Source organism: Pan paniscus, chromosome 8 (assembly GCF_029289425.2).
Source record: "Pan paniscus chromosome 8, NHGRI_mPanPan1-v2.0_pri, whole genome shotgun sequence".
NCBI lineage: Eukaryota > Metazoa > Chordata > Mammalia > Primates > Hominidae > Pan > Pan paniscus.
In genome coordinates this window covers 107027854-107053327 of record NC_073257.2, presented here as the reverse complement: position 1 = coordinate 107053327, position 25474 = coordinate 107027854, and the positions used below count along the sequence as shown (strand labels likewise).

General features: G+C 40.8%; 1 protein-coding gene across 1 annotated transcript in view; it reads left to right on the top strand.

The window, feature by feature from the left end:
• CYP2C8 (cytochrome P450 family 2 subfamily C member 8) overlaps positions 1-25474 on the top strand; it is a 129659-nt gene that overhangs the window by 15753 nt on the left and 88432 nt on the right. Inside the window, exons 3-4 of the mRNA XM_063607491.1 lie at positions 5552-5698; positions 6673-6731. Of these exons, the coding sequence (XP_063463561.1) occupies positions 6702-6731 (30 nt within the window). The 5' untranslated portion in view covers positions 5552-5698; positions 6673-6701. The remainder of the gene's footprint in view (positions 1-5551; positions 5699-6672; positions 6732-25474) is intronic.

Below are 25474 nucleotides of genomic sequence, written 5' to 3'. Positions count from 1 at the left end.
TTGACTTTCTGTCTTGTTGATCTGTTTACTGTTGACAGTGGGGTGTTAAAGTCTCCCATTATTAATGTGTGGGAGTCTAAGTCTCTTTGTAGGTCACTAAGGACTTGCTTTATGAATGTGGGTGCTCCTGTATTGGGTGCATATATATTTAGGATAGTTAGCTCTTCCTGTTGAATTGATCCCTTTACCATTATGTAATGGCCTTCTTTGTCTCTTTTGATCTTTGTTGGTTTAAAGTCTGTTTTATCAGAGACTAGGTATGCAACCCTTGCCTTTTTTTGTTTTCCATTTGCTTGGTAGATCTTCCTCCATCCTTTTATTTTGAGCCTGTGTGTGTCTCTGCACGTGAGATGGGTTTCCTCAATACAGGACACTGATGGGTCTTGACTCTTTATCCCATTTGCCAGTCTGTGTCTTTTAATTGGAGCATTTAGTCCATTTACATTTAAGGTTAATATTGTTATGTGTGAATTTGATCCTGTCATTATGATGTTAGCTGGTTATTTTGCTCGTTAGTTGATACAGTTTCTTCCTAGTCTCGATGGTCTTTACATTTTAGCATGATTTTGCAGCAGCTGGTACTGGTTGTTCCTTTCAATGTTTAGCGCTTCCTTCAGGAGGTCTTTTAGGGCAGGCCTGGTGGTGACAAAATCTCTCAGCTTTTGTTTGTAAAGTATTTTATTTCTCCTTCACTTATGAAGCTTAGTTTGTCTGGATATGAAATTCTGGGTTCAAAATTCTTTTCTTTAAGAATGTTGAATATTGGCCACCACTCTCGTCTGGCTTGTAGGGTTTCTGCCGAGAGATCCGCTGTTAGTCTGATGGGCTTCCCTTTGTGGGTAACCCGACATTTCTCTCTGGCTGCCCTTAACATTTTTTCCTTCATTTCAACTTTGGTGAATCTGACAATTATGTGTCTTGGAGTTGCTCTTCTCGAGGAGTATCTTTGTGGCGTTCTCTGTATTTCCTGAATCTGAATGTTGGCCTGACTTGCTAGATTGGGGAAGTTCTCCTGGATGATATCCTGCAGAGTGTTTTCCAACTTGGTTCCATTCTCCGCATCACTTTCAGGTACACCAATCAGACGCAGATTTGGTCTTTTCACATAGTCCCATATTTCTTGGAGGCTTTGCTTGTTTCTTTTTATTCTTTTTTCTCTAAACTTCCCTTCTCACTTCATTTCATTCACTTCATCTTCCATCACCGATACCCTTTCTTTCAGTTGATCGCATCGGCTCCTGAGGCTTCTGCATTTTTCACGTAGTTCTCGAGCCTTGGCTTTCAGTTCCATCAGCTCTTTTAAGCACTTCTCTGTATTGGTTATTCTAGTTATACATTCTTCTAAACTTTTTTCAAAGTTTTCAACTTCTTTGCCTTTGGTTTGAATTTCCTCCCGTAGCTCGGAGTAATTTGATCATCTGAAGCCTTCTTCTCTCAGCTCGTCAAAGTCATTCTCCATCCAGCTTTGCTCCGTTGCTGGTGAGGAACTGCGTTCCTTTGGAGGAGGAGAGGCACTCTGCTTTTTAGAGTTTCCTGTTTTTCTGCTCTGTTTTTTCCCCATCTTTGTGGTTTTATTTACTTTTTGTCTTTGATGATGGTGATGTACAGATGGGTTTTTGGTGTGGATGTCCTTTCTGTTTGTTAGTTTTCCTTCTAACAGACAGGACCCTCAGCTGCAGGTCCGTTGGAGTTTGCTACAGGTCCACTCCAGACCTTGTTTGCCTGGGTATCAGCAGTGGTGTCTGCAGAACCGCGGATTTTCGTGATCCGCGAATGCTGCTGTCTGATCGTTCCTGTGGAAGTTTTGTCTCAGAGGAGTACCCGGCCATGTGAGGTGTCAGTCCGCCCCTACTGGGGGGTGCCTTCCAGTTAGGCTCCTCGGGGGTCGGGGGTCAGGGACCCACTTGAGGAGGCAGTCTGCCCGTTCTCAGATCTCCAGCTGCGTGCTGGGAGAACCACTGCGCTCCTCAAAGCTGTCAGACAGGGACATTTAAGTCTGCAGAGGTTACTGCTTTTTGTTTGTCTGTGTCCCGCCCCCAGAGGTGGAGCCTACAGAGGCAGGCAGGCCTCCTTGAGCTGTGGTGGGCTCCACCCAGTTGGAGCTTCCCGGCTGCTTTGTTTACCTAAGGGAGCCTGGGCAATGGTGGGCGCCCCTCCCCCAGCCTCACTGCCACCTTGCAGTTTGATCTCAGACTGCTGTGCTAGGAATCAGTGAGACTCCATGGGCGTAGGACCATCCAAGCCATGTGCGGGATATAATCTCCTGGTGCGCCATTTCCTAAGCCCGTCGGAAAAGTGCAGTATTCAGGTGGGAGTGGCCTGATCTTCCAGGTGCCGTCTGTCACCCCTTTCCTTGACCAGGAAAGGGAACTCCCTGATCCCTTGCACTTCCCGAGTGAGGCAATGCCTCGCCCTGCTTCGGCTGGTGCACAGTGCACTGAACCCACTGTCCTGTGCCCACTGTCTGGCACTCCCTAGTGAGATGAACCTGGTACCTCAGATGGAAAAGCAGAAATCACCCGTCTTCTGCTTTGCTCATGCTGGGAGCTGTAGATCGGAGCTCTTCCTATTTGGCCATCTTCAGGGATTTCTTTTCTGACGTCTAATCACATTTTCCCATTCCCTCAAAATGCATTGAAGGTCCAATCTTCATTAAGGAGAGTTGCTTGGGTCATTGCATAAGTATATCTGCTATTATTAATATTCTGTAATACTTTTATTGATGGCTACACATACTAATAATTAGTGCTGAGTTTTTAATATGTTATCATTATGAAACAGAGAAAAAGGATTACCATATCATAATTCAGATTCATTTCTTCTGTGAATATTCTAAATGAAAAGTGTTACTAATTGCTAGCCCGTTCTCAAATTTTTCCTCTTTTTTTGCATAATGGAAGAAAGAAATGAAACAAACAGAGTATCCACCATGCTGTCCCTCATAATGATACTCATAGAGAGGGACAAAGGGAAAGAGGGTGGGGAAGCTTTCTTGGCTGCGTGTTATCTAGAGTTTCTCAAGATTTGGATTTGAGAGAGAAGGTCTGTCAAACAGCAAAACTAACCTTTAGGGAAATATTAAAAGTATAAGTGACAGCTAGGAATGAACATTAAGTGTCAGAATTCATGCCCTTGCTTTGGTGTTACTGTCCACACTAAATACAAATTTGAAATATTATTTTTACTTCATGTTTCCAACTTAGAATCAAATATAAATATATGCTCTCAAATTGCTATTCATGTGTTCTGAATGTTATTCTTCTCTCCCCAAACAAGAACAATATCTCTGCAAAGCCTCAGTAGATTATATTATTTTTCTAATTTCTACCTCATTGTTTTACACTTATCATTAATGTGATGATAATTTGATTCTATGGCCCTGAAGAATTAGCCTCATTTTATCTCCAAAATATACACAATTGAACGTCTAGTACACATCAAATTCTAGTCATCCATTCCCATTCCTTCTATCTTCAAGTTTATGAAATGAGAACACACATCAGTGATTACTCTTTGTGAGCTTATCTTCCAGAGGGAGCCAATTTGTCATGCATTTTAAGCTAATATATAAGTGTATTGATGTACATATAAGTACATATGTATCTATACACATATGACTGCATAAATATATATTCACTCATTGTGTATAATATATACACACAAATACGTACGCTATTAAGTGTGGTTCTTTATAAAATTTGGCTCATATTACATGTATTTTCTACAACTTGATGTTTTTCTAGTAAACAATATACCAGGAACTACCCCAATATAATAAAAACATGGAAAAATGATTCTAATGAACCACATCAGAAAAGAAAATGGAAATGGTTATTAAACATGAAAGTAGCTTAAAAACAAAAAAATATATATTATATATCTTTTCAACATTCTTGATTGGAAAATGAAAACATGTTCACGTAAGCATTGGTCAGGTGTGGGCAAACAGGCACTCTTATACATTTATGTAGAAGGTCAACTTCTCAATGAGGCATACATTGAGTACCTTATATTGAAATTTGTACTGTTCCCTCCATCAGCACCTTTCCCCATCAGTCAACTTTTGGTTCCCTTTACACATTTTTTTTGGAATTTCGCATGTTTTGTGTTAATCTTTCTTATAAACCTAGGAGGTATGTAGAATTTGTGTTAGTTTCCATGAGTACTATAACAAATTAGAACAAACTTAGTGGTTTAAAATAATGCAAATGACTATCTTACAGTTCTGAAGTTTGAAGGTCCAATATCAGTTTCACTGGTCTAAGATCAAGGTGTTGAGCAAGGCTGTTTCCTTGAGAGAATTTATTTCTCTGCATTTTTTTTTTTTGCTTCTAGAGACTGCCAACATTCCTCAGCTCATGAGTCCTTTGCTTGGGGTATCACATCTTCTACTATCCACTCTTATCCTTTTATTTCCCTCTTATAAGGATCAATGTGATTACATTGGGCCCACCTGGATAATCTAGTGTAATTTACCCATGTCATATCCTTAGCATAATACATTTGCAGTGTTTCTTTTACCATGTAAAGTAACAAATTTATAGGTTCACATGTTGCTAGGATTAGGACATGGCATCTTTTGTTGGGGGATGAAGTTATTATTCAGCCTATCACACTACTGTTACACCCATTTTATCACCAGATAACTGAGATGATGTTTTGTTATGAATCTTGCTCAAGGTCAGACAGATTTTAAGTGCAGAGTCTGCAATTGAACCAAGCCTAACTGACTGAAAAGTGGAGTTGTTAATCACCTTGCTATTAACTCTTTTTTCCCCCAATTTTGTGCCAAGATAAAATACCCATAAATAAAATTCACTATCATCTTAAACGTTTTTAAGTGTACAGTGTTTTTATGGTTTGGCTCTGTTTCCCCATCCAAATCTCATGTTGAATTGTAATCACGTGTAGAGGGAAGGAGGTGATTGGATCATGGGGACAGTTTCTCCCATGCTGTTACATGATTGGGAGTAAGTTCTCATGAGGTCTGATGGTTTTATAAGCGTCTGGCATTTCCCGTTTGCACTTCTCTCTCCTGCGACCATGTGAAGAATGTCCTTGCTTCCCTTTCACCTTCTGCCATGACTGTAGGGTTCCTGAGGCCTCCTCAGCCATATGGAACTGTGAGTTAATTAAATCTCCTTTGTTTGTAAATTACCCAGTCTCTGGTATTTCTTTATAGCAGTGTGAAATTGGACTAATACACGGGAAGTGGTATTAAATATATTTCTAATGTTATTCAACCACCATGCTCATTCATCTCCATAACTTTTTTTATCTTCTAAAACTGAAACTTTCTACTCATTGAATAATAACTCCCATTTCACTGTCCCCCAGCTTCTAGCAATCATTCTACTTTCTAGCTCTATGATTTTAACTATTCTAAGTTCCTCATGTAAGAGAAATCATACAGTATTTATCTTTTGGTAATTGGTTTATTTCATTTATCATAATGTCCCCAAGATTTATCCATATTGTGTGCTGTTAACTCTTATTGTGTTTATTCTTTATTGTTTATTTTCTTTCAATACAATACATGTTTCATGTCCAGCTGGCACAGGATTGACTCCTGGTGGAACCCAACTCAGTGATCTGTGCAGTGTGGTGTTTTCCAACTGGCCAAGGTGTCTGCAGGGCCCTCAGAATTTTCCAAGCAAGAAGAGATTTGGCTACTTGGAGAAACTTCATCCTTCTGGAGGTCTGGACTAGTGGTAAACTCCTGTGATTCTAAAGCATTCCATAGCAGAATCCACTGATGATGACAAACTGAACCTTGGTGTTCCTGGATTAGTGGGAGGTGGTGAAAGGATTCTGTGATAGTTCAGGTGTTCACAGCTCTCTTGCTTTTGACAGAATTTCTTAAGTATTTTTTTAAAAAGAATTTAAAAATTTAAAGCAAATTACCCTATCATCTAGCAATTCTACTTGTGGATACATACCTGAAAGAAATGCAAGTAACTTATCATAGAGATATATCCACACCCCTGTTCATAGCAGCACTATTCACAATATCCAAAAAGTAGAAACATCACAAGTGACCACTGAGGAAGTAATGTGGTGCAAATATACAGTGGAAGATTATCCTTAAAAGAAAGTAAATTTTGACACATGCTATGCCATGAATGAAATTTAAAGATGTTAATGCAAAGTGAAATAAGACAGCCACAATCATACAAAATACTATGTGACTGGCTTATCTAAGGTACCTAGAAATACACAAGTTCATAGATATAGAAAATTTCTATGGGTTGTTATATGGGGGGTAGTCAGGAATAGGAGGAAATTGAGGATGGGTAGTTACTGTTTAATGATACAAAGTTCAGTTTTGCAAGATGAAAAGAGTTCTTGAGACAGTGATGTTTGTTGCATAATAATTTGAATGTAATTATGGATGCTAAAATATACACTCTAAATGATCAATATAGTTAATTTTATGTTATGTATATATTACCACAATTAATAAAATATCATTTGTGTCTCAAAAAAAGTATTACTTGTATTATCTAGACATTAAAATAGAATGAGAATACTTAGTGTTTATTGAACAAAGCTACCCTGACAACTATATTAAAATGAAGATGCAAAAGAGCATAAGGGAAGCCATTCATGGGGCATGTGTTGGTGAAAAGCTGCGCCCTCAAATACTTCACTCCTTGCAATTCTTTTTTATAGGCATCACCTCCAGAATCTACTTGAAGTGGATGACTCTGACTTCCATGAACTGTTTTCCTGTGAGTAATTTCTCCACTTTAGACAGAGTTATCCATGGGAAGGTGAGTCTGATCAAACTGCTTGACCATGATCAGAACAATTTGCTTCCCCATTGCATCATCAAACTTTAATTTAAAAAGCCCCACTTTCTGTCCGTCCCCATAGCTCCTCCCTCACCCACCAAAATGAGTCACTTGGGGCAGTGGTGGGCAGATGATTTCAGATATCCTGATCTCAATTCCCTGATCTCAGTACTCTGCACATTCTTTGTTTTTTTTTTCAACTTTTAAGTTCTGGGGTACACATACAGGATATGCAGGTTTGTTACATAAGTAAACATGTGCCATCGTGGTTTGCTGCAAAGATCATAGCATTACCTAGGTATTAAGCCCAGCATCCATTAGTTATTCCTCTTGAAGCTCTCCCTCCCCCAGCTCCCTGCTCCAAGAGGCCCCAGTGTGTGTTGCTTCCCTCTAGGTGTCCATGTGTTCTCATCATCAAGCTCCCACTAATAAGTGAGAACATGTGGTATTTTGTTTTCTGTTCCTGCATTAGTTTGCTGAGGGTGATGGCTTCCAACTCCATCCATGTCCCTGCAGAGGACATGATCTCATTCCTTTTTATGGCTGTATAGTATTCCATGGTGTGTGTGTACCACATTTTCTTTATCCAGTTTATCATTGATGGGCGTTTAGGTTGATTCCATATCTTCGCTATTGTGAGTAGTGCTGCAATAAACATATGCATGCATATATCTTTATAATAGAATGATATATATTCCTTTGGATATATACCTACTAATGGGATTGCTGGGTCAAATGGTATTTCTGCCTCTGGATCTTTGAAAAATCACAACACTGTCTTTCACAGTGCAAACCACCGTGAAACTAATTTACACTCCCACCAACAGTGTAAAAGTTTTCATTTTTCTCCACAATCTTGCCAGCATCTGTTGATTTTTGACTTTTTAATAATAGCCATTCTGACTGGCATGACATGGTATTTCATGTATATCATTGTCATTTTGATTTGCATTTCTCTAATAATACACTTATTATTTAGGAGCTTTTTTTCATATATTTTTTTGGCCGCATGTGTATATTTTAAGAAGTGTCTGTTTATGTCCTTCGCCACTTTTTAACAGTGTTATTTGTGTTTGTCTTTTAAATTTGTTTAAGTAAGTTACATGTAGCTTCTGGATATTAGACCTTTGTCAAATAGATAGATTGCAAAAATTGTCTCCCCTTTTGTAGGTTGTCTGTTCACTCTGATGATGGTTCCGTTTGCTGTGTGGAAGCTCTTAAGTTGGATTAAATTCCAGTCATCAATTTCTGCTTTTGTTGTAATTGCTTTTGGAGATTTCATCATGAAATCTTTGCCCGTACCTATGTCTTCAACGGTATTGCCTAGATTTTCTTCTAGGGTTTTAATTTTAAATTTATACTTTAAGTTCTGGGGTATATGTGCAGAATATGCAGGTTTGTTACATAGGTATAAACGTGCCATGGTGGTTTGCTGCACCTATCAACCCATCATCTATATTAGGTATTTCTCCTAGTGCTCTCCCTCCTCTAGCCCCCGCTGTGTGTGATATGCCCCTCCCTGTGTCCATGTGTTTTCATTTTTCAACTCCCACTTATGAGCGAGAACATGTGGCATTTGGTTTTCTGTTCCTGTGTTAGTTTGCTGAGAGTGATGGTTTCCAGCTTCATCATGTCCCTGCAAAGGACATGAACTCATCATTTTTTATGGCTGCATAGTATTCCATGGCATATATGTGCCACATTTTCTTTATCCATTCTATCATTGATGGGCATTTGGGTTGGTTCCAAGTCTTTGCGATTGTGAATGGTCCCACAATAAAAATATGTGTGTGTGTGTGTGTGTGTGTGTCTTTATAGGAGAATGATTTATAATCCTTTGGGTATATACCCAGTAATGAGATTACTGGGTCAAATGGTATTTCTATGACCAGTGATGATGAGCTTTTTTTCATATGTTTGTTGGCTGTATAAATGTCCTCTTTTGAGAAGTGTCTGTTCTGATGGGGTTGTTCGTTGCTTGTAAATTTGCTTAAGTTCCTTGTAGATTCTGGATATTAGCCCTTTGTCAGATGGATAGATTGAAAAAATTTTCTCCCATTCTGTTTGTTGCCTGTTCACTCTGATGATAGTTGTTTCTTTTGCTACATAGAAGCTCTTTAGTTTAATTAGACTCCATTTGTCAATTTTGGCTTTTGTTGCCATTGCTTTTGGTGTTTTCTCATGAAGTCCTTGCCCATGCCTATGTCCTGAATGGTATTGCCTAGATTTTCTTCTGTGGTTTTTAGGGTTTTAGGTCTTAAGTCCTTAATCCATCTTGAGTTAATTTTTGTATAAGGTGTATGGAAGGAGTCCACTTTCAGTTTTCTGCATATGGCTAGCCAGATTTCCCAACACCATTTATTAAATAGGGTATGCTTTCCCCATTGCTTGTTTTTGTCAGGTTTGTCAAAGATCAGATGGTTGTAGATGTGTCATGTTATTTCTGAGGCCTCTGATCTGTTTCATTGGTCTATATATCTGTTTTGGTACCAGTACCATGCTGTTTTGGTTACTGTAGACTTGTAGTATAGTTTGAAGTCAGGTAGAGTGATGCCTCCAGCTTTGCTCATTTTGCTTAGGATTGTCTTGACTATGCGGGCCAAGACATAAATTTCATATGGAATTTAAAGTAGTTTTTCCCAATTCTGTGAAGAAGGTCAATGATAGCTTGATGGGAATGGAATGGAATCAATAAAGTACTTTGGGCAGTTTGGCCATTTTCACGATATTGATTCTTCCTATCCATGAGCATGGAATGTTTTTCCATTTGCTTGTGTCTTCTCTTATTTCCTTGAGCAGCTCTTAGCAGTTGTCCTTGAAGAGGTCCTTCACATCTCTTGTAAGTTGTATTCCTAGGTTTTTAATTCTCTTTGTAGCAATTGTGAATGGGAGTTCACTCATGATTTGGCTCTCTGTTTGTCTGTTATTGGCATGTAGGAATGCTTGTGATTTTTGCACATTGATTTTTTATCCTGAGAATTTGCTGAAGTTGCTTATCAGCTGAGGACATTTTGGGCTGATACGATGGGGTTTTCTAAATATACAATCATGTCATCTGCAAACAGAAACGATTTGACTTCCTCTCTTCCTATTTGAATACCCTTTATTTCTTTCTCCTTCCTGATTGCCCTGGCCAGAACTTCCAAAACTATGTTGAATAGGAGTGGTGAGAGAGGGCATCCTTGTCTTGTGCTGGTTTTCAAAGGGAATGCTTCCAGTTTTTGCCCATTTGATATGATATTGACTGTGGGTTTGTCATAAGTAGCTCTTATTATTTTGAGATACATTCCATCAGTACCTAGTTTATTGAGAGTTTTTAGCATGAAGAGGTGTTGAATCTTGTCAAAGGACTTTTTTACATCTATCGAAATAATCATGTGGTTTTTGTCACTGGTTCTGTTTATGTGATGGATTACATTTATTGAATTGTGTATGTTGAACCAGCCTTGCATCCCCGGTATGAAGCCGACTTGATCATGGTAGATAAGCTTTTTGATGTGCTGCTGGATTCATTTTGCCAGTATTTTATTGAGGATTTTCGCATTGATGTTCATCCGGGATTTTGTCCTGAAAACTTCTTTTTTTCTTGTTTCTCTGACAGGTTTTGATATCAGGATAATGCTGGCTTCATAAAATGAGTTAGGGAGGTTTCCCTCTTTTTCTACTGTTTGGAATAGTTTCAGAAGGAATGGTATCAGCTCCTCTTTGTACTTCTGGTAGAATTCGGCTGTGAATCAGTCTGTTCCTGGACTTTTTTTGGTTGAAAGGTTATTAATTACTGCCTCAATTTCACAACCTATTATTTGTCTATTCAGGGATTCGACTTCTTCCTGGTTTAGACTGGGAGGGTGTATGTGTCCAGGAATTTATCCATTTCTTCTAGATTTTCTAGTTTATTCATGTAGAGGTGTTTATAGTATTCTCTGATGGTAGTTTGTATTTCTGTGGGATCAGTGGTGATATCCCCTTTATCATTTTTTATTGTGTCTATTTGATTCTTCTCTCTTTTCTTCTTTATTACTCTGGCTAGTGGTCTATCTATTTTGTTGATCTCAAAAAAACAGGTTCTAGATTCATTTATTTTTTGGAGGGTTTTTTGTGCCTCTATCTCCTTCAGTTCTGCTCTGATCTTAGTTATTGTCTTCTGCTAACTTTTGAATTTCTTTGCTATTGCTTCTATAGTTCTGTTAATTGTGATGTTAGGGTGTCAATTTTATATCTTTCCTGCTTTCTTTTGTGGGCATTTACTGCTATAAATTTCCCTCTACACACTGCTTGAAATGTGTCCCAGAGATTCTGGTACATTGTGTCTTTGTTCTGATTGGTTTGAAAGAATGTCTTTATTTCTGCCTTAATTTCATTATTTACCCAGTAGTCATGCAGGTTGTTCAGTTTCCATGTAGTTGTGCAATTTTGAGTGAGTTTCTTAATTCAGAGTTCTAATTTGATTTCACTGTGGTCTGAGAGAATGTTTGTTATGATTTCCATTCTTTTGCATTTGCTGAGGAGTGTTTTACTTCCCATTATGTGGTTGATTTTAGAATAAGTGCAATGAGGTGCTAAGAAGAATGTATATTCTGTTGATTTGGGGTGGAGAGTTCCATAGATGTCTATTAGGTCTACTTGGTCCAGAGCTAAGTTCAAGTCCTGAATATCCTTGTTAATTTTCTGTCTTGTTGATCTAATATTGACAGTATGGTGTTAAAATCTCCCACTATTATTGTGTGGGAGTCTATGTTTCTTTGTAGGTCTCTAAGAACTTGCTTTATGAATCTGGGTGCTCCTGTATTGGGTGCATATATATTTAGGATTGTTAGCTCTTCTTGTTGAATTGATCCCTTTACCATTATATAATGGCCTTCTTTGTCTCTTTTGATCTCTGTTGGTTTAAAGTCTGTTTTATCAGAGACTAGGATTGCAATCCCTGCTTTTTTTTGCTTTCCATTTGCTTAGTAAATATTCCCCCATCCCTTTATTTTTAGCCTATGTGTGTCTTTTTCACATGAGGTAGTTCTCCTGAATACAGCACACAGATGTGTCTTGACTCTTTATCCAATTTGCCAGCCTGTGTCTTTTAACTGGGGCATTTAGACCATTTCCATTTAAGGTTAATATTGTTATGTGTGAATTAGATCATGTCATTATGATGCAAGATGGATATTCTGCCCATTAGTTGATGTAGTTTCTTCATAGTGTCAATGGTCTTTACAATATGGTATGTTTTTGCAGTTGCAGGTACCTGTTGTTCCTTTCCATGTTTAGTGTTTCCTTCAGGAGCTCTTGTAAGGCAGGCCTGGTGATGACAAAATCTCTCAGCATTTGTCTGTAAAGGCTTTTATTTCTCCTTCACTTATGAAGCTTAGTTTGGCTGGATATGAAATTCTGGGTTGAAAATTCTTTAAGAATGTTGAATATTGGCCCCCCTCTCCTCTGGCTTGTAGGGTTTCTGCAGAGAGATCCACTGTAAGTCTGCTGGGCTTCCCTTTGTGGGTAACCCAGACTTTCTTTCTGGCTGTCCTTAACATTTTTTCTTTCATTTCAACCTTGGTGAATCTGACAATTATGTGTCTTGGGGTTGCTCTTCTCTAGGAGTATCTTTGTGGTGTTCTCTGTATTTCCTGAATTTGAATGTTGGGCTTTCCTTCTAGGTTGGGGGAATTCTCCTGGATAATATCCTGAAGAGTGCTTTCCAACTTGGTTTCATCACTCCATCACTTTCAGGTACAGCAATGAAATGTAGATTTGGTGTTTTCACATAGTCTCATATTTCTTGGAGGCTTTCTTCATTCCTTTTTATTTTTTTCCTCTAACCTTGTCTTGTCACTTTATTTTATTAAGTTGATATTCAATCTCTGATATCTTTTCTGCCACTTGATTGATTTGGGTATTGATACTTGCGTATGCTTCACGAAGTTCTTGTGCTGTGTTTTTCAGCCCCATCAGGTCATTTATGTTCTTCTCTAAATTGGTTATTCTAGTTAGCAATTTGTCTAACCTTTTCTCAAGGTTCTTAGCTTCCTTGCATCAGGTTAGAACATGCTCCTTTAGCTAAGAGGAGTTTGTTATTACCCATCTTCTGAAGTCTACTTCTGTCAATTCATCAAACTCATTCTCCATCCAGTTTTGTCCCCTTGCTGGCGAGGAGTTATGATCCTTTGGAAGAGAAGAGGCATTCTGGTTTTTGGAATTTTCAGGCTTTTTGCACTGGGTTCTCCCCATCTTTGTGGATTTATCTACCTTTGGTCTTTGATGTTAGTGATCTTCAGATGGGGTCTCTGACTGAACGTGCTATTCCTTTTTGCTTGTTAGTATTCCTTCTAACAGGCCCCTCTGCTGCAGGTCTGCTGGTGTTTGTTTGCTGGAGGTCCACTGTAGACCCTGTTTTCCTGGGTATCACCAGCAGTGGCTGCAGAACAGCAAAGATTGCTGCCTGTTCTTTCCTCTGGAAGCTTTGTCCCAGAGGGGCACCTGCCAGATGCCAGCCAGCGCTCTCCTATATGAGGTGTATGTTAGGCCCTACTGGGAGGTGTCTTCCTGTCAGGATACACGAGGGTGAGCGACCCACTTGAGGAGTCAGTCTGACCCTTAGCAGAGCTCGAGCACTGTGCCGGGACATCTGCTGCTGTCTTCAGAGCCATCAGGCAGGGACATTTAACTCTGCTGAAGTTGTGCCCACAGCCACCCCTTCCCCCCAGGTACTCTTTCCCAGGGAGATGGGGGTTTTATCTGTAAGCCCCTGACTTCGACTGCTGCCTTTTTTTCAGAGATGCCCTGCCCAGAGAGAAGGAATCTAGAGAGGCAGTCTGGCCACAGTGGACTTGCTGAGCTGTGGTGGGCTCTGCCCATTTCTAACTTCCCAGTGGCTTTCTTTACACTGTGAGGGTAAAACTGCCTACCCATGCTTCACCAATGGCAGACGTCCCTCCCCTCACCAAACTTGAGCTTCCCAGGTCAACCTCAGACTGCTGTGCCTACAGCGAGAATTTCATGCCAGTGGATCTTAGCTTGCTGGGCTCCATTCAAGTGGGACCCACCAAGCTATACCACTTGGCTCCCTGGCTTCAGTCCCCTTTCCAGGGGAGTGAATGGTTCTGTCTCAATGGCATTCCAGGTGCCACCGTGTTATGAAAAAAAACTGCAGCTAACTCAGTGTCTGCCCAAATGGCTGCCCACTTTTGTGCTTGAAATCCAGGGTCCTGGTGGTGTAGGCACTGGAGGGAATCTCCTGGCCTGGGGGTTGTGAAGACCATGGGGAAAACAGTATCTGGGTCGGAGTGCATCATTCCTCATGGCGCAGTCCCTCATGGCTCCCCTTGGGTAGGGGTGAGAATTCCCCGACATTTTGCACTTCAAGGGTGAGGCGATGTCCCACCCTGCTTCTGCTCGCCCTCCATGGGCTGCACCCACTGTCCAACCATTCCCATTGAGATGAACCAGGTGCCTCAGTTGGAAATGCAGAAATAACCACCTTCTGTGTCAGTCTCGCTGGGAGCTGCAGACTGGAGCTCTTCCTATTCAGCCATCTTGCCAGAAATCCTCCATTTTTTTACATTGGTAGAGTATAACCCTCATTGACAAAATCAACCTTCTCTCAGAATAACACCTTATTCTCTGAGGCAAATGTACTTGTAACAGGCATAATAGAGCATCTGGCATGTTAGAAGTGTTGTAGATCTTGATGTGAATGGTGTTTATGAAAATTTATACATGTGTAAATATTCATTAATGTTTATACTTAATAGTATTGCTGTTAACTGCATTTATTTTATATTTCAACAGAGCAAAAGAAAACATGAAAGAACTAGATATGCAAAAAAATAAAATGACATACCAAGTATAGTGGTGCATGCCTGTAGCCCTAGCTTCTTGGGAAGCTGAGATGGGAGCATTGCTTGTGCTTAGGCATTTGAGTTATGCCTGGGTAACACAGGGAGACCCCATGTCTAAATAGAAACAAAAACAAGACACATAGAGAAGTTTGAGAATAAAATATAGACAACAGACTAAAACCCCACATTAACATAAATCTTGGAATTCTCTGAAAGTTGTATAATAGTAAATGTTACTATATATATATAGAAATTCAAAGGTAAATAATACCAGCATAACAATATAAAATATTTTAAAATATTAAATGAACATTTTGCAACTAAAAATACACTAACTATAGCGAATTGCTTAATGAATGGGTTTAATACCAGCTATTTCATAGCTAAATAATTCATAAATTGGAAAATAAATGAGAAAACAACATACAGTCTTAAGAAAAAAATATAGAGAAAAGGCAATGAAGAAGCTTATAGAGCTTAGGTTGAAATTAGACTTCCCAAGGAGAGATAAGATAGAATGGAGAAGAAGCTATTGAACAGATAAACACCTGGAATTTTTCAGAACAGATTAAAGATATTGGGTTACATATTGGAGGAGAACTATGAGCCTGAAACCAGATATAAGAAAACATGTTTAGGCAGAAAATATTCAAAAGACTATAAAACACATATTAAAGAAAGCTCCTAAAAATTGAAAGAGAACAAAATGCATTTCCTTTCAAAGTAGCAATACTATTGCTAACTTCTAAATAAAAGCAATGAAATTCAGAAGATGATAGAATAATATCATCTAAATGCTAAAAGGAAATAACTGCCAGTCTATAATACTTTATCCAGCAAAAAAAATTCTTTAATGATGAAGAAAAGAAAACCAGACAGGACTTCGATAAGAAAATACAGGACTTGAACAATACTATAATCAGTTGGACCTAACAGACACATGCAAAGCACTCCACACAACAGTAACAAAAAACCACATTTTTCTCAATGCATATGGAAACTTCTCCAAGATGCAACATATGTTAGTAATATATGAGGAGTTTTAAAAAGTTATTTAGGCAGATAGTGAGAGCACAGGAGTCCTCAGTAAGGTTTTCCTTTTAATGAAAAGCAGCCCAAAATACTTTCTTTTCCTACAAATAGCAGACTGTAAAATGACTTGCAGACATAGAGAAACAAGCTGGAAGCTTGCACCGGTGAATGCCGTCAGTTGTGCTAATAAGAAAAGGCTGCCTGGGTCTGGGCACATTCAAAATGTCAGTTCCATCTTCCCTTCTCTTTGCCAGCCACATGTACAGTAAGGAGCAGGGAACATGGCATTAGTCAAGCAAAGATCCCATTTGCATCATAAGACGATTAGGATGGGATGGCCAGCTTCCCCATGCACTATGTAAACCTCACACCTGGTCCAACCAATCTGTGGGCTCTATGTAAATTAGACACTGCTTCCTCAAGCCTGTCTGTAAAATCTGGTTCACTCTGCCATGGAGCAGAATTCTTATTTGGACGCCCCTCTCTCTCACAAGAGAGAGAGCTATTCTCCTTTCTCTTTCTTTGGAAATAAAACTTACTTCTACTCCTAAACTCACTCCTTGTGTGTGTCCATGCCCTTAGACTTCTTGTTGCAAGACGATGAACCTCAGGTATTTACCTTAGACAACAATGCATCTTCATACTGGGGGTGTGTCCAGGATCCCAAGGTACTTTCATTGGACTGTTGAATACAGGAGTGAAACTCAACTCTGTCCTTTCATTTCAAGGCTCTCAGCCTCCATTTTAGAATCAAATCATACCAAATACTGGGCTCCCTTCAGTCATTTAAAAATAATTAGCATGGCTGCCAGCTTTACAAGACTTGGGGGAGAGGCTTGCTGGGGAAAACATGTAGAATCCCCCAGTACCCACACGTTGCTGGGCATATTGGCCATGTTTGAACCAGTTTTCTTTCAGAGGACCTAGCAATTGAATGGGGCTGGAAAAAGTCCTGAAGCAACTGAAGATTTCTGGCGGAAGCTTCTCCCTAGTGTTATTCAAAGGATTTGGACTGACCTCATCCTCTGACTGCCTGACAGAGTGTCAGCAACAGGATCTCCAGCTTTCATACTATAATTTCCTCCATTCCTCTCTGCAACCACCATGTCTCCCATCCTCTCTCTCTCTGTATGCAATGCCACAGGAATTTTACAGTTCAGGGAAGTAATCTTGTTAGGTAAGATCAGGAAATGCCATAGTAACTGAAGGTGTAGCTCAAGGGAATGCCGTTGTAATTTTCTAGGAATAGAGGGTCCCTCATCACAGTGAAGTCACTCTCTGCCCTTGGTCTGGAGAGCATATGGCATTTCCAGGTAACACTCTACCCTTGTCTGGAGAGCACATGGCATTTGAAGTTCACTCTCTGCCCTTGGTATGGAGAGCACATGACATGTCATGGTCACTCTGTGCCCTTAGTCTAGAGATCACATGGCATTTCAAGGTCAACAGCGCCACCTAGTGGAATGGGAATTCTCTCCATGAAGCACATTGTTGGTCCTCTGCCAAAACACTCTAGCCTCCAAATTCTCCTCCCTTTTTGTGCCCCTCTACTAGAGACCAGGCTTCATGCTGCTTCTGTGAACAGGAAAACTCTGCCTTCAACAATTAGGAGTAAAATGTCCTCCAAAGACAAAGTTTAGTTTCGATACTGTCCCATCAGCTAGAAAACTGCCATTTGGTCCCTATGTTCTTTTAAGGCACCTATTCTGCCTCCAATTAAAATGGTACTGAAATAGTAAGGGGATATTTTTTCTTTTTCTTTTTTAATTAAATTATACTTTAAATTCTAGGGTACATGTGCACAACGTGCAGGTGTGTTACATATGTATACATGTGCCATGTTGGTGTGCTGCACCCATTAACTCGTCATTTACATTAGGTATATTTCCTAATGCTATCCCTCTCCCCTACCCCCACCCCATGACAGGCCCCAGTGTGTGATGTTCCCCTTCTTGTTCCAAGTGTTCTCATTGTTCAATTCCCACCTATGACTGAGAACATGTGGTGTTGGGTTTTTTGTTCTTGTGATAGTTTGCTGAGAATGATGGTTTCCAGCTTCATCCATGTCACTACAAAGGACATGAACTCATCCTTTTTTATGGCTGCATAGTATTCCATGGTGTCTATGTGCCACATTTTCTTACTCCAGTCTATCATTGATGGACATTTGGGTTTGTTCCAAGTCTTTGCTATTGTAAACATACGTGTGCATGTACCTTTATAGCAGCATAATTTATAATCCTTTGGGTATATACCCAGTAATGGGATGGCTGGGTCAAATGATATTTCTAGTTCTAGATCCTTTCTGCACAGCAAAAGAAACTACCATCAGAGTGAACAGGCAACCTACAGAATGGGAGAAAATTATTGCAATCTACTCATCTGACAAAGGGCTAATGTCCAGAATCTACAAAGAACTCAAACAAATTTACAAGAAAACAAACAAACCCATCAAAAAGTGGGCAAAGGATATGAACAGATACTTCTCAAAAGAAGACATTTATGCAGCCAACTGACACATGAAAAAATGCTCATCATCACTGGCCATCAGAGAAATGCAAACCAAAACCACAGTGAGATACCATCTCACACCAGTTAGAATGGCAATCAGCAAGGGGATTTCAAGTTTGGAAATTAATTGGAACCATTCTCTAAGGGTAAACGCTTTAACATGGGCCATAATAAGCAGGATATAGAGTTCAATCTAGCATGCACTATCCATTAAAGGGGCCTTGCTCAAATGCAAATATTATAGTTTTTCCCAAGATCCATCCTTCTAGGAGCCACAGAGGCCACATAAGTCTAGGAAGTCAAAGGGAAATCACAAGCGGAGGACTAGAGTCACATGGGTAAGCATGACTAATCTCAATTGCTTAGTTCCTCTGGTCCTGTATTTTTAAATGGCTGCAGGGTTGCAAGAATGCAGCCATGGGCAGCACATTAAATAAGGTGCTGGTACTCAGGAGCCAAGGAGGGAAATCAGTAGGTGGGGCATGCCACCACTGTCTTCCCCTCCACCCTAGGTCACACCAATAGGAAGGAGACTAAAGGGACATCTTTTTCATGCTTCCATTTCTAGATGAGTAACAGATCATCTTTGGCCTGTAGTCCTCTGGAGTGCATTTGAAAACACTGGGACTCTTTTTACCCTGAGATATGAAGAAAAGTGGCTTTTTTTCCCCACAAAGGTGTGGCCTTTTTACCCACTTGAAACAGCCTGACCTGTGGAAGGAAGCTTTAATTTAAATTGTATCCAACAATTAGATCTTTTCTCCATATGGGAGGGAAAATGGCCCAAGGTCCATTATATACAAGATTTCTTTGCCCTATGAGAAAACCCAGACCTTTGCAAGCATTGCACAATTCACCCAGCCCTTCTAGCAATCATATCAGGAAGGCCCAAAGGGAATGATTCCCCAAGACTAGAAAAGCAACTTCCAGGGTGTATTAGTCTGTTTTTCACACTGCTGATAAAGATGATATACCCAAGACTAGGCAATTTACAAAAGAAAGAGGTTTAATTGGACTCACAGTTTCACATGGCTTGGGAGACCTCACAATCATGGTGGAAGGCAAGGAGGAGCAAGTCACATCTTACATGGATGGTGTCAGGCAAAGAGAAGAACATGTGCCGGGAAATTCCTCTTTTTAAAACTATCAGATCTCATGACACTTATTCACTATGACAAGAACAGCACAGGAACGACCTGCCCCCATGATTCAATTACCTCCCAGCAGGTCCCTCCCACAATACATGGGAATTCAAGATGAAATTTGGGTGGGGACACAGCCGAACCATATAATTCCACCCCTGGTCCCTCCCAAATCTCCTGTCCTAACATTTTCAAAACCAATGATGCCTTCCCAACAGTCCCCCAGAGTCTTAACTCATTTTAACATTAACTCAAAAGTACATAGTCCAAAGTCTGAAGTCTCATCTAAAACAAGGCAAGTCCCTTCTGCCTATGAGCCTGTAAAATTGAAAGCAAGTTACTTACTTCCTAGATACAATGGGGGTACAGGCATTTCATAAATACAGCCATTCCAGATGGGAAACATTGGCCTAAACAAATGGGCTTCAGGCTGCGGGGAAGTCTGAAATCCAGTGGGGCAATCAAATCTTAAAGCTTCAAAATGATCTCCTTTGACTCCATGTCACACATCCAGGTCACACTGATGCAAGAAGTGGGCTCACAAGATCTTGGTCAGCTCCACCCATGTGTCTTTGCAGAGTAAAGCCTCCTTTCTGGCTGCCTTAATTGGCTGAAGTTGAGTGACCATGAATTTTCCAGGTGCATGGTGCAAGCTGTTGGTGAATCTACCACTCTAGGGTCTGAAGGACAGTGGCCCTCTTCTCACAGCTCCACTAGGCAGTGCCCCAGTAGGCCTTCTGTGTGGGGGCTCCAACCCTACATTTTTCTTCTGCACTTCCCTAGCAGAGATTCTCCATGACAGCCCCATCTCTGCAGCAAACTTCTGCCTGGACATCCAAGCATTTCCATACATCTTCTGAAATTTAGGTGGAGGTTCCCAAACTCCAGTTCTTGACTTCTGTGCACTGGCAGGCTCAACATAATGTGGACAAGGCTTGAGGCTTACACCCTCTGAAGCCACAGCTTGAGTTCTTTATTGGTCCCATTCAGCCATGGCTGTAGTGGCCAGGATGCAGGGCACCAGTCCCTAAGCTGCATACAGCATGGGGACCTCAAGCCCAGCCCACAAAACCACTTTTTCTTTGTAGGACTCTGGACTTGTGTTGAGAAGGGCTGCTGTGAAGGCCTCTGAAATGCTCTAGAGACATTTTCCCCATTGTTTTGGGGATTAACTTTTGACTTCTCATTACTTATGTAAATTTATGCAGCTGGATTGGATTTCTCCTCAGAAAATAGGATTTTCTTTTCTATTGCATTGTCAGGCTACAAATTTTCTGAACTTTTATGCTCTATTTCCCTTTTAAAACTGAATGCCTTTAACAGCACCCAAGTCACCTCTTGAATGCTTTGCTGCTTAGAAATTTCTTTTGCCAGATAACTTAAATTCTCTCTCTCAAGTTCAAAGTTTCATGAATATCTAGGGTAGAGGCAAAAAGCTGCCAGTCTCTTTGCTAAAACATAACAAGAGTCACCTTTGTTCCAGTTCCCAAGAAGTTTATCTCCATCTGAGACTACCTCAGCCTGGGCCTTATTGTTCATATCACTATCAGCATTTTTGTTAAAGCCATTCAACAAGTCTCTGGAAGGTTTCAAACTTTCCCACATTTTCCTGTCTTCTTCTGAGTCCTCCAAACTGTTCTAACCTCTGCCTGTTACCCAGTTTCAAAGTTGCTTTCACATTTTGGGGTATCTTTTCTGTAGTGCCCCACTCTACTGGTACTATTTTACTGAATTAGTCCATTTTCACACTGCTGATAAAGACATACTTGAGACTGGGAAGAAAAAGAGATTTTAATGGAATTACAGTTCCACATGGCGGGGGAGGCCTCACAATCATGGAAGAAGGCTAGGAGGAGCAACAGGCCAAAAAGGCTTGTGCAGAGAAACTCCCATTTTTAAAACCATCAGATCTCGTGAGACTTATTCACTATCACAAGAACGGCACAGGAAACACCTGACCCTGTGATTCAATTACCTTTCACTAGGTCCCTCTCATAACACCTGGGAATTCAGGATGAGATTTGGGTGGGGACACAGCCAAACCATATCATGGAGAAATCATCTATTGAGTGTTACAGCCCTTCCAATCCCCCTTACCTGGGGCAACCTCCCAGTGCACCACCAGGTGCTCTACCGCCACCATTTCTGCACCTTCACACTTATGCCTACAGGTAATCCCCAACAGAGGTGATGCCACAAGGGTTCAAGCTCCCTTCTTATTGCAGGACCTTAGGCAAATAAAGGGAGACTTAGGCAGATTTTTTATGACACTGTTAGGTATATAGAAGCTTTCCAAAACTTAACTCAGGTGTTTGACCTCTTGTGGAGGGATGTTTTGCTGCTCCTAAGCCAAACCCTAACCACAGTGAAAAGCAGGAAGCTCTGCAGGCAACAGAGAAATTACGAGATGAGCAGTATGTCTTCTATAGTAGGCCAAAAAGGAAAAGAGAAAATAGAGAAGGTGAAGAAATAGGGGGAAAGCCATTCCCAATAAGAAGAGAGGCAATACCTCTTGACAACCTTAATTGGAACTTCAATGACACCACAGATGAATGAAAAAGAAAACAGTTTCTAATGTGCATATTGGAGGGCCTAGAAAGAATTAGGGCCAAAGATCTTAATTACTCCAAACTGTCTATGATAGACCAAAAGCCAGATGAGAATCCCACAGCCTTTATGGAAAGACAGACAGGCACTAATAAAACACACCTCCTTATTCCCCAATTCAGTTGAGGGACAGCTCATCCTGAAGGACAAGTTTATTACACAGGAAGATCCTGATATTAGAAGGAAACTACAGAGGCAGGTTATAGGACCAGATAGCACCTTGAAGAACCTCCTGAGGGTGGCCACCATCGTCTTTTATTATAGGGACCAGAAGGAGGTCCAGGAGAAAGAGGAAGTAAAAGAGAAGAACAGAGGCTCTAGTAACTGCTTTGCAAACTTGCAAAGTCCAGAATCCCTGAGGTGCATCCATTAGTTGCTATCAGTGCAGCAAGTCAGGGCAGTTTAAGGAGTGCCCAGGCAGCAAGAAGAAACCACCATGACCCTGTCCAGAATGTGATTGGGATCACTGGAAATTGGATTGTCCCTGGAGATAAAGGTCACTGGGTTCAGAACCAATCTCACAGGTGATCCAACTGGGCTGATATGTCCTGGGGCTCAAACCTCTGGCTCCAGGAGCTCAAATGCCACTACAGCACAGGAGCCCCAGATGATTCTGGAAATTGAAGGAAGAAAGGTAGACCTCCTTCTGGACACTACAGCAAGCCTCTCTCTTCTTCTTTCTAATCCAGGCCTCCCATCTTCCCATAACTGTGAGGCGCATCTCAGAAAAAACTCTAATCTGTTATTTTTCTTAACCCCTTAGTTGCAGTTGGGGGGAACCTATTAGTTACACATGCCTTTTCAATCACACCTGAAAGTCCCACTCCTTTATTAGGTAGAGACATTTTGGTTCACATGGGGGCCAGCATCCTTATAGCTCCAGGACAAACTCTTTGTCTCCCCCTGGTAGAAGCTAATACCAATCCATAAGTGTGAGCAACAAGGAAGAGTAGGTTGAGCAGTAACCACTAGGCCAGTCCAGATCCATCTTAATGATCCCACTTATTTTCCCAACCAAAGACAATACCCCCTAAAGCCAGAGGCTGGGAAAGGGCTAGAAGCCATTATTAAAAACCTGAAGATGCAGGACCTTTTCAAACACTGTAACAGCCCCTGCAACACCCCAATATTAGGAAGGCAAAATCCCAATGGGGAATGGAGACTACTTCAGGACCTCTGCCTCATTAATGAGGCGGTAGTCCCAATTTATCCAGTAATACCTATTCCCTAATACTGTGCTGACCCAAATACCTCAGGGAACTAAATGATTTGCAGTCCTAGGTTTAAAGGATGCCTTTTCTGTATACCATCACATCCTGACTCTCAATACCTGCTTGTCTTTGCAGATCCCTCTGGCCAAATTGCCCAGTTAACATGGATAGCGCTGCTTAGGGATTTTGAAATAATCCTCTTTTGTTTGGACAGGCTCTATCAAAAGACCTCTGTGAGGTTTTCCATCCTCAGGTCAGGGTCTTGCAATATGTGGATGATATACCACTCTGTGCCCCAACTGAGGAAGCTTCTCAGGAAAGCACTGAAGTTCTTAATTTATTAACTGACAGAAGATATAAGGTTTCAAAATATAAGGCCTAGCTTTGCAAAATCTCAGTGAAGTACTTGGATGTAGTTCTGTCTGAAGGGACCAGAGCATTAGGGGAAGAAAGGATTAAGCCCATTTTTTCCTTTTCCCTCCGCAAAACCCTAAAGCAACTAAGAAGATTTTTGGGCATTACAGGATTTTGCAGGCTATGGATACCTGGGTATGGTGAGATAGCTTGTCCTCTATATCACCTCATAAAGAAACTCAAGTGGCTAAAACTCCTCTCCTAATCTGGGAACCTGAAGCTCAAAAGGCCTTTAACCAGTTACAACAAGGCTTGCTTAAGGCACCAACCTTCAGTCTTTTCATAGGGCCTTCAATCTGTATGTATCAGAAAGGAAGGGAATGGCCCTGGGAGTTTTAATGCATGCCTGAGGACAGCTCAACAGCCAGAGATTTATCTGAGTGAGAAATTTAATTTGGTGGCTAAAGGATAGCCAGCATGCCTCTGAAATATTGCCATGGTGGCCCTACTGGTCCCAGAAGCCTCCAAATTAATCCTGGGAAAGGATTTAACTGTTTACACCCCACATAATGTGGCAGGATTACTCTCCTCCAGGGAACATTTGGCTAACAGATAGCCAGCTCCTTAAATATCAAGCTGTCTTGTTAGAGGGTTCCACCATCCAGGTAAAAACTTGCTCTTGCCTAAACCCAGCCACTTTTCTCCCTGAGGAAACAGGGAAACCTGAGCATGACTTAAACAGGTTGTGGTACAGACCTATGCAGCCAGGGAGGATCTCAGAGAAACTTTCCTAGAAAATCCAGACCGGACCCTCTTTATGGATGGAAACTCCTTTGTGGAGCAAGGAGTCCATAAGGTGGGATATGCAATAATCACTCTGAATTATGCAATTGAAAGTGCATCTCTTGCTTCAGGCCTAAGCACTCAACTAGTTGAACTGAAAGCCCTTACAAGAGCACTTGAATTAAGTAAGGGAAAGGTAGCTAACATTTACACTCACATCAAGTATGCTTTCTTAGTTATCCATGCTCATGCTGCCATTTGGAAGGAAGGACACTTTTGTACTGCCAATAGATCCCCTATAAAATACCAACAGGAAATTAACAGTTTTCCTTCCACAAGAGGTTGCAGAGATGCATTGTAAGGGACATAAGAAAGGAGTAGATAAAATACCCAGTGGAAACATGTTAGCTGATCAGGCAGCCAAGTCAGCAGCAAGGAAGCCTCAGGACATCAGCACACTTCAAGGCCCTTTAATCTGGGAAGGCTTCATAATAAATTAAACCTCAGTACTCCCCTGCAGAAATGGAATGGGGCACTTCTTTAGGGTACACTCTCCAGTCCTCAGAATGGCTACAATCAGGATGGCAAGCTCCATTTGCCAGCCTCCAGCCAATGGAAAATCCTTAAACTCCTTCACCAAGCTTTTCACTTGGGAAAGGATAAAATTTGTCACTGTTTCCAGAGATTGTTTTCAGGAAAGAGCTTATTAAGAACAGTCAAACAGGATGTTAATGGTTGTAAAGTCTGTCTTAAAAATAATTCCCTCAACAGATGGCTCCTCCCTTCTCAAATCCAAAGGATGGGAAACTACCCAGGGGAGGACTGGCCAATTGACTTCACCTACCTGCCAAAGATGAAGGGCATCCAATACCTCCTGGTATTGGTAGATATTTCCACTAACTAGGTAGAAGCACTTCCATGCCATACAGAAAAATCCTGAGGTAATGAAAGTGTTAATTAATGAAATTATTCCTTGTTTTGTCTACCTAAGTACCTCTAAGTGACAACAGCCCCTCATTTAAGGCAGCAGTCACACAGGGCATCTCAAAGGCACTAGACATACAGCATAATCTCCATTGTGCTTGGAGACCTCAGTCCTCAGGAAAGGTAGAGAAGACAAGTGATATCATCAAAAGACATCTCAGGAAACTGTCCCATGAAACCCACCTTCCTTGGGTCACTATTCTTCCCATGGCTTTACTGTGAAAATT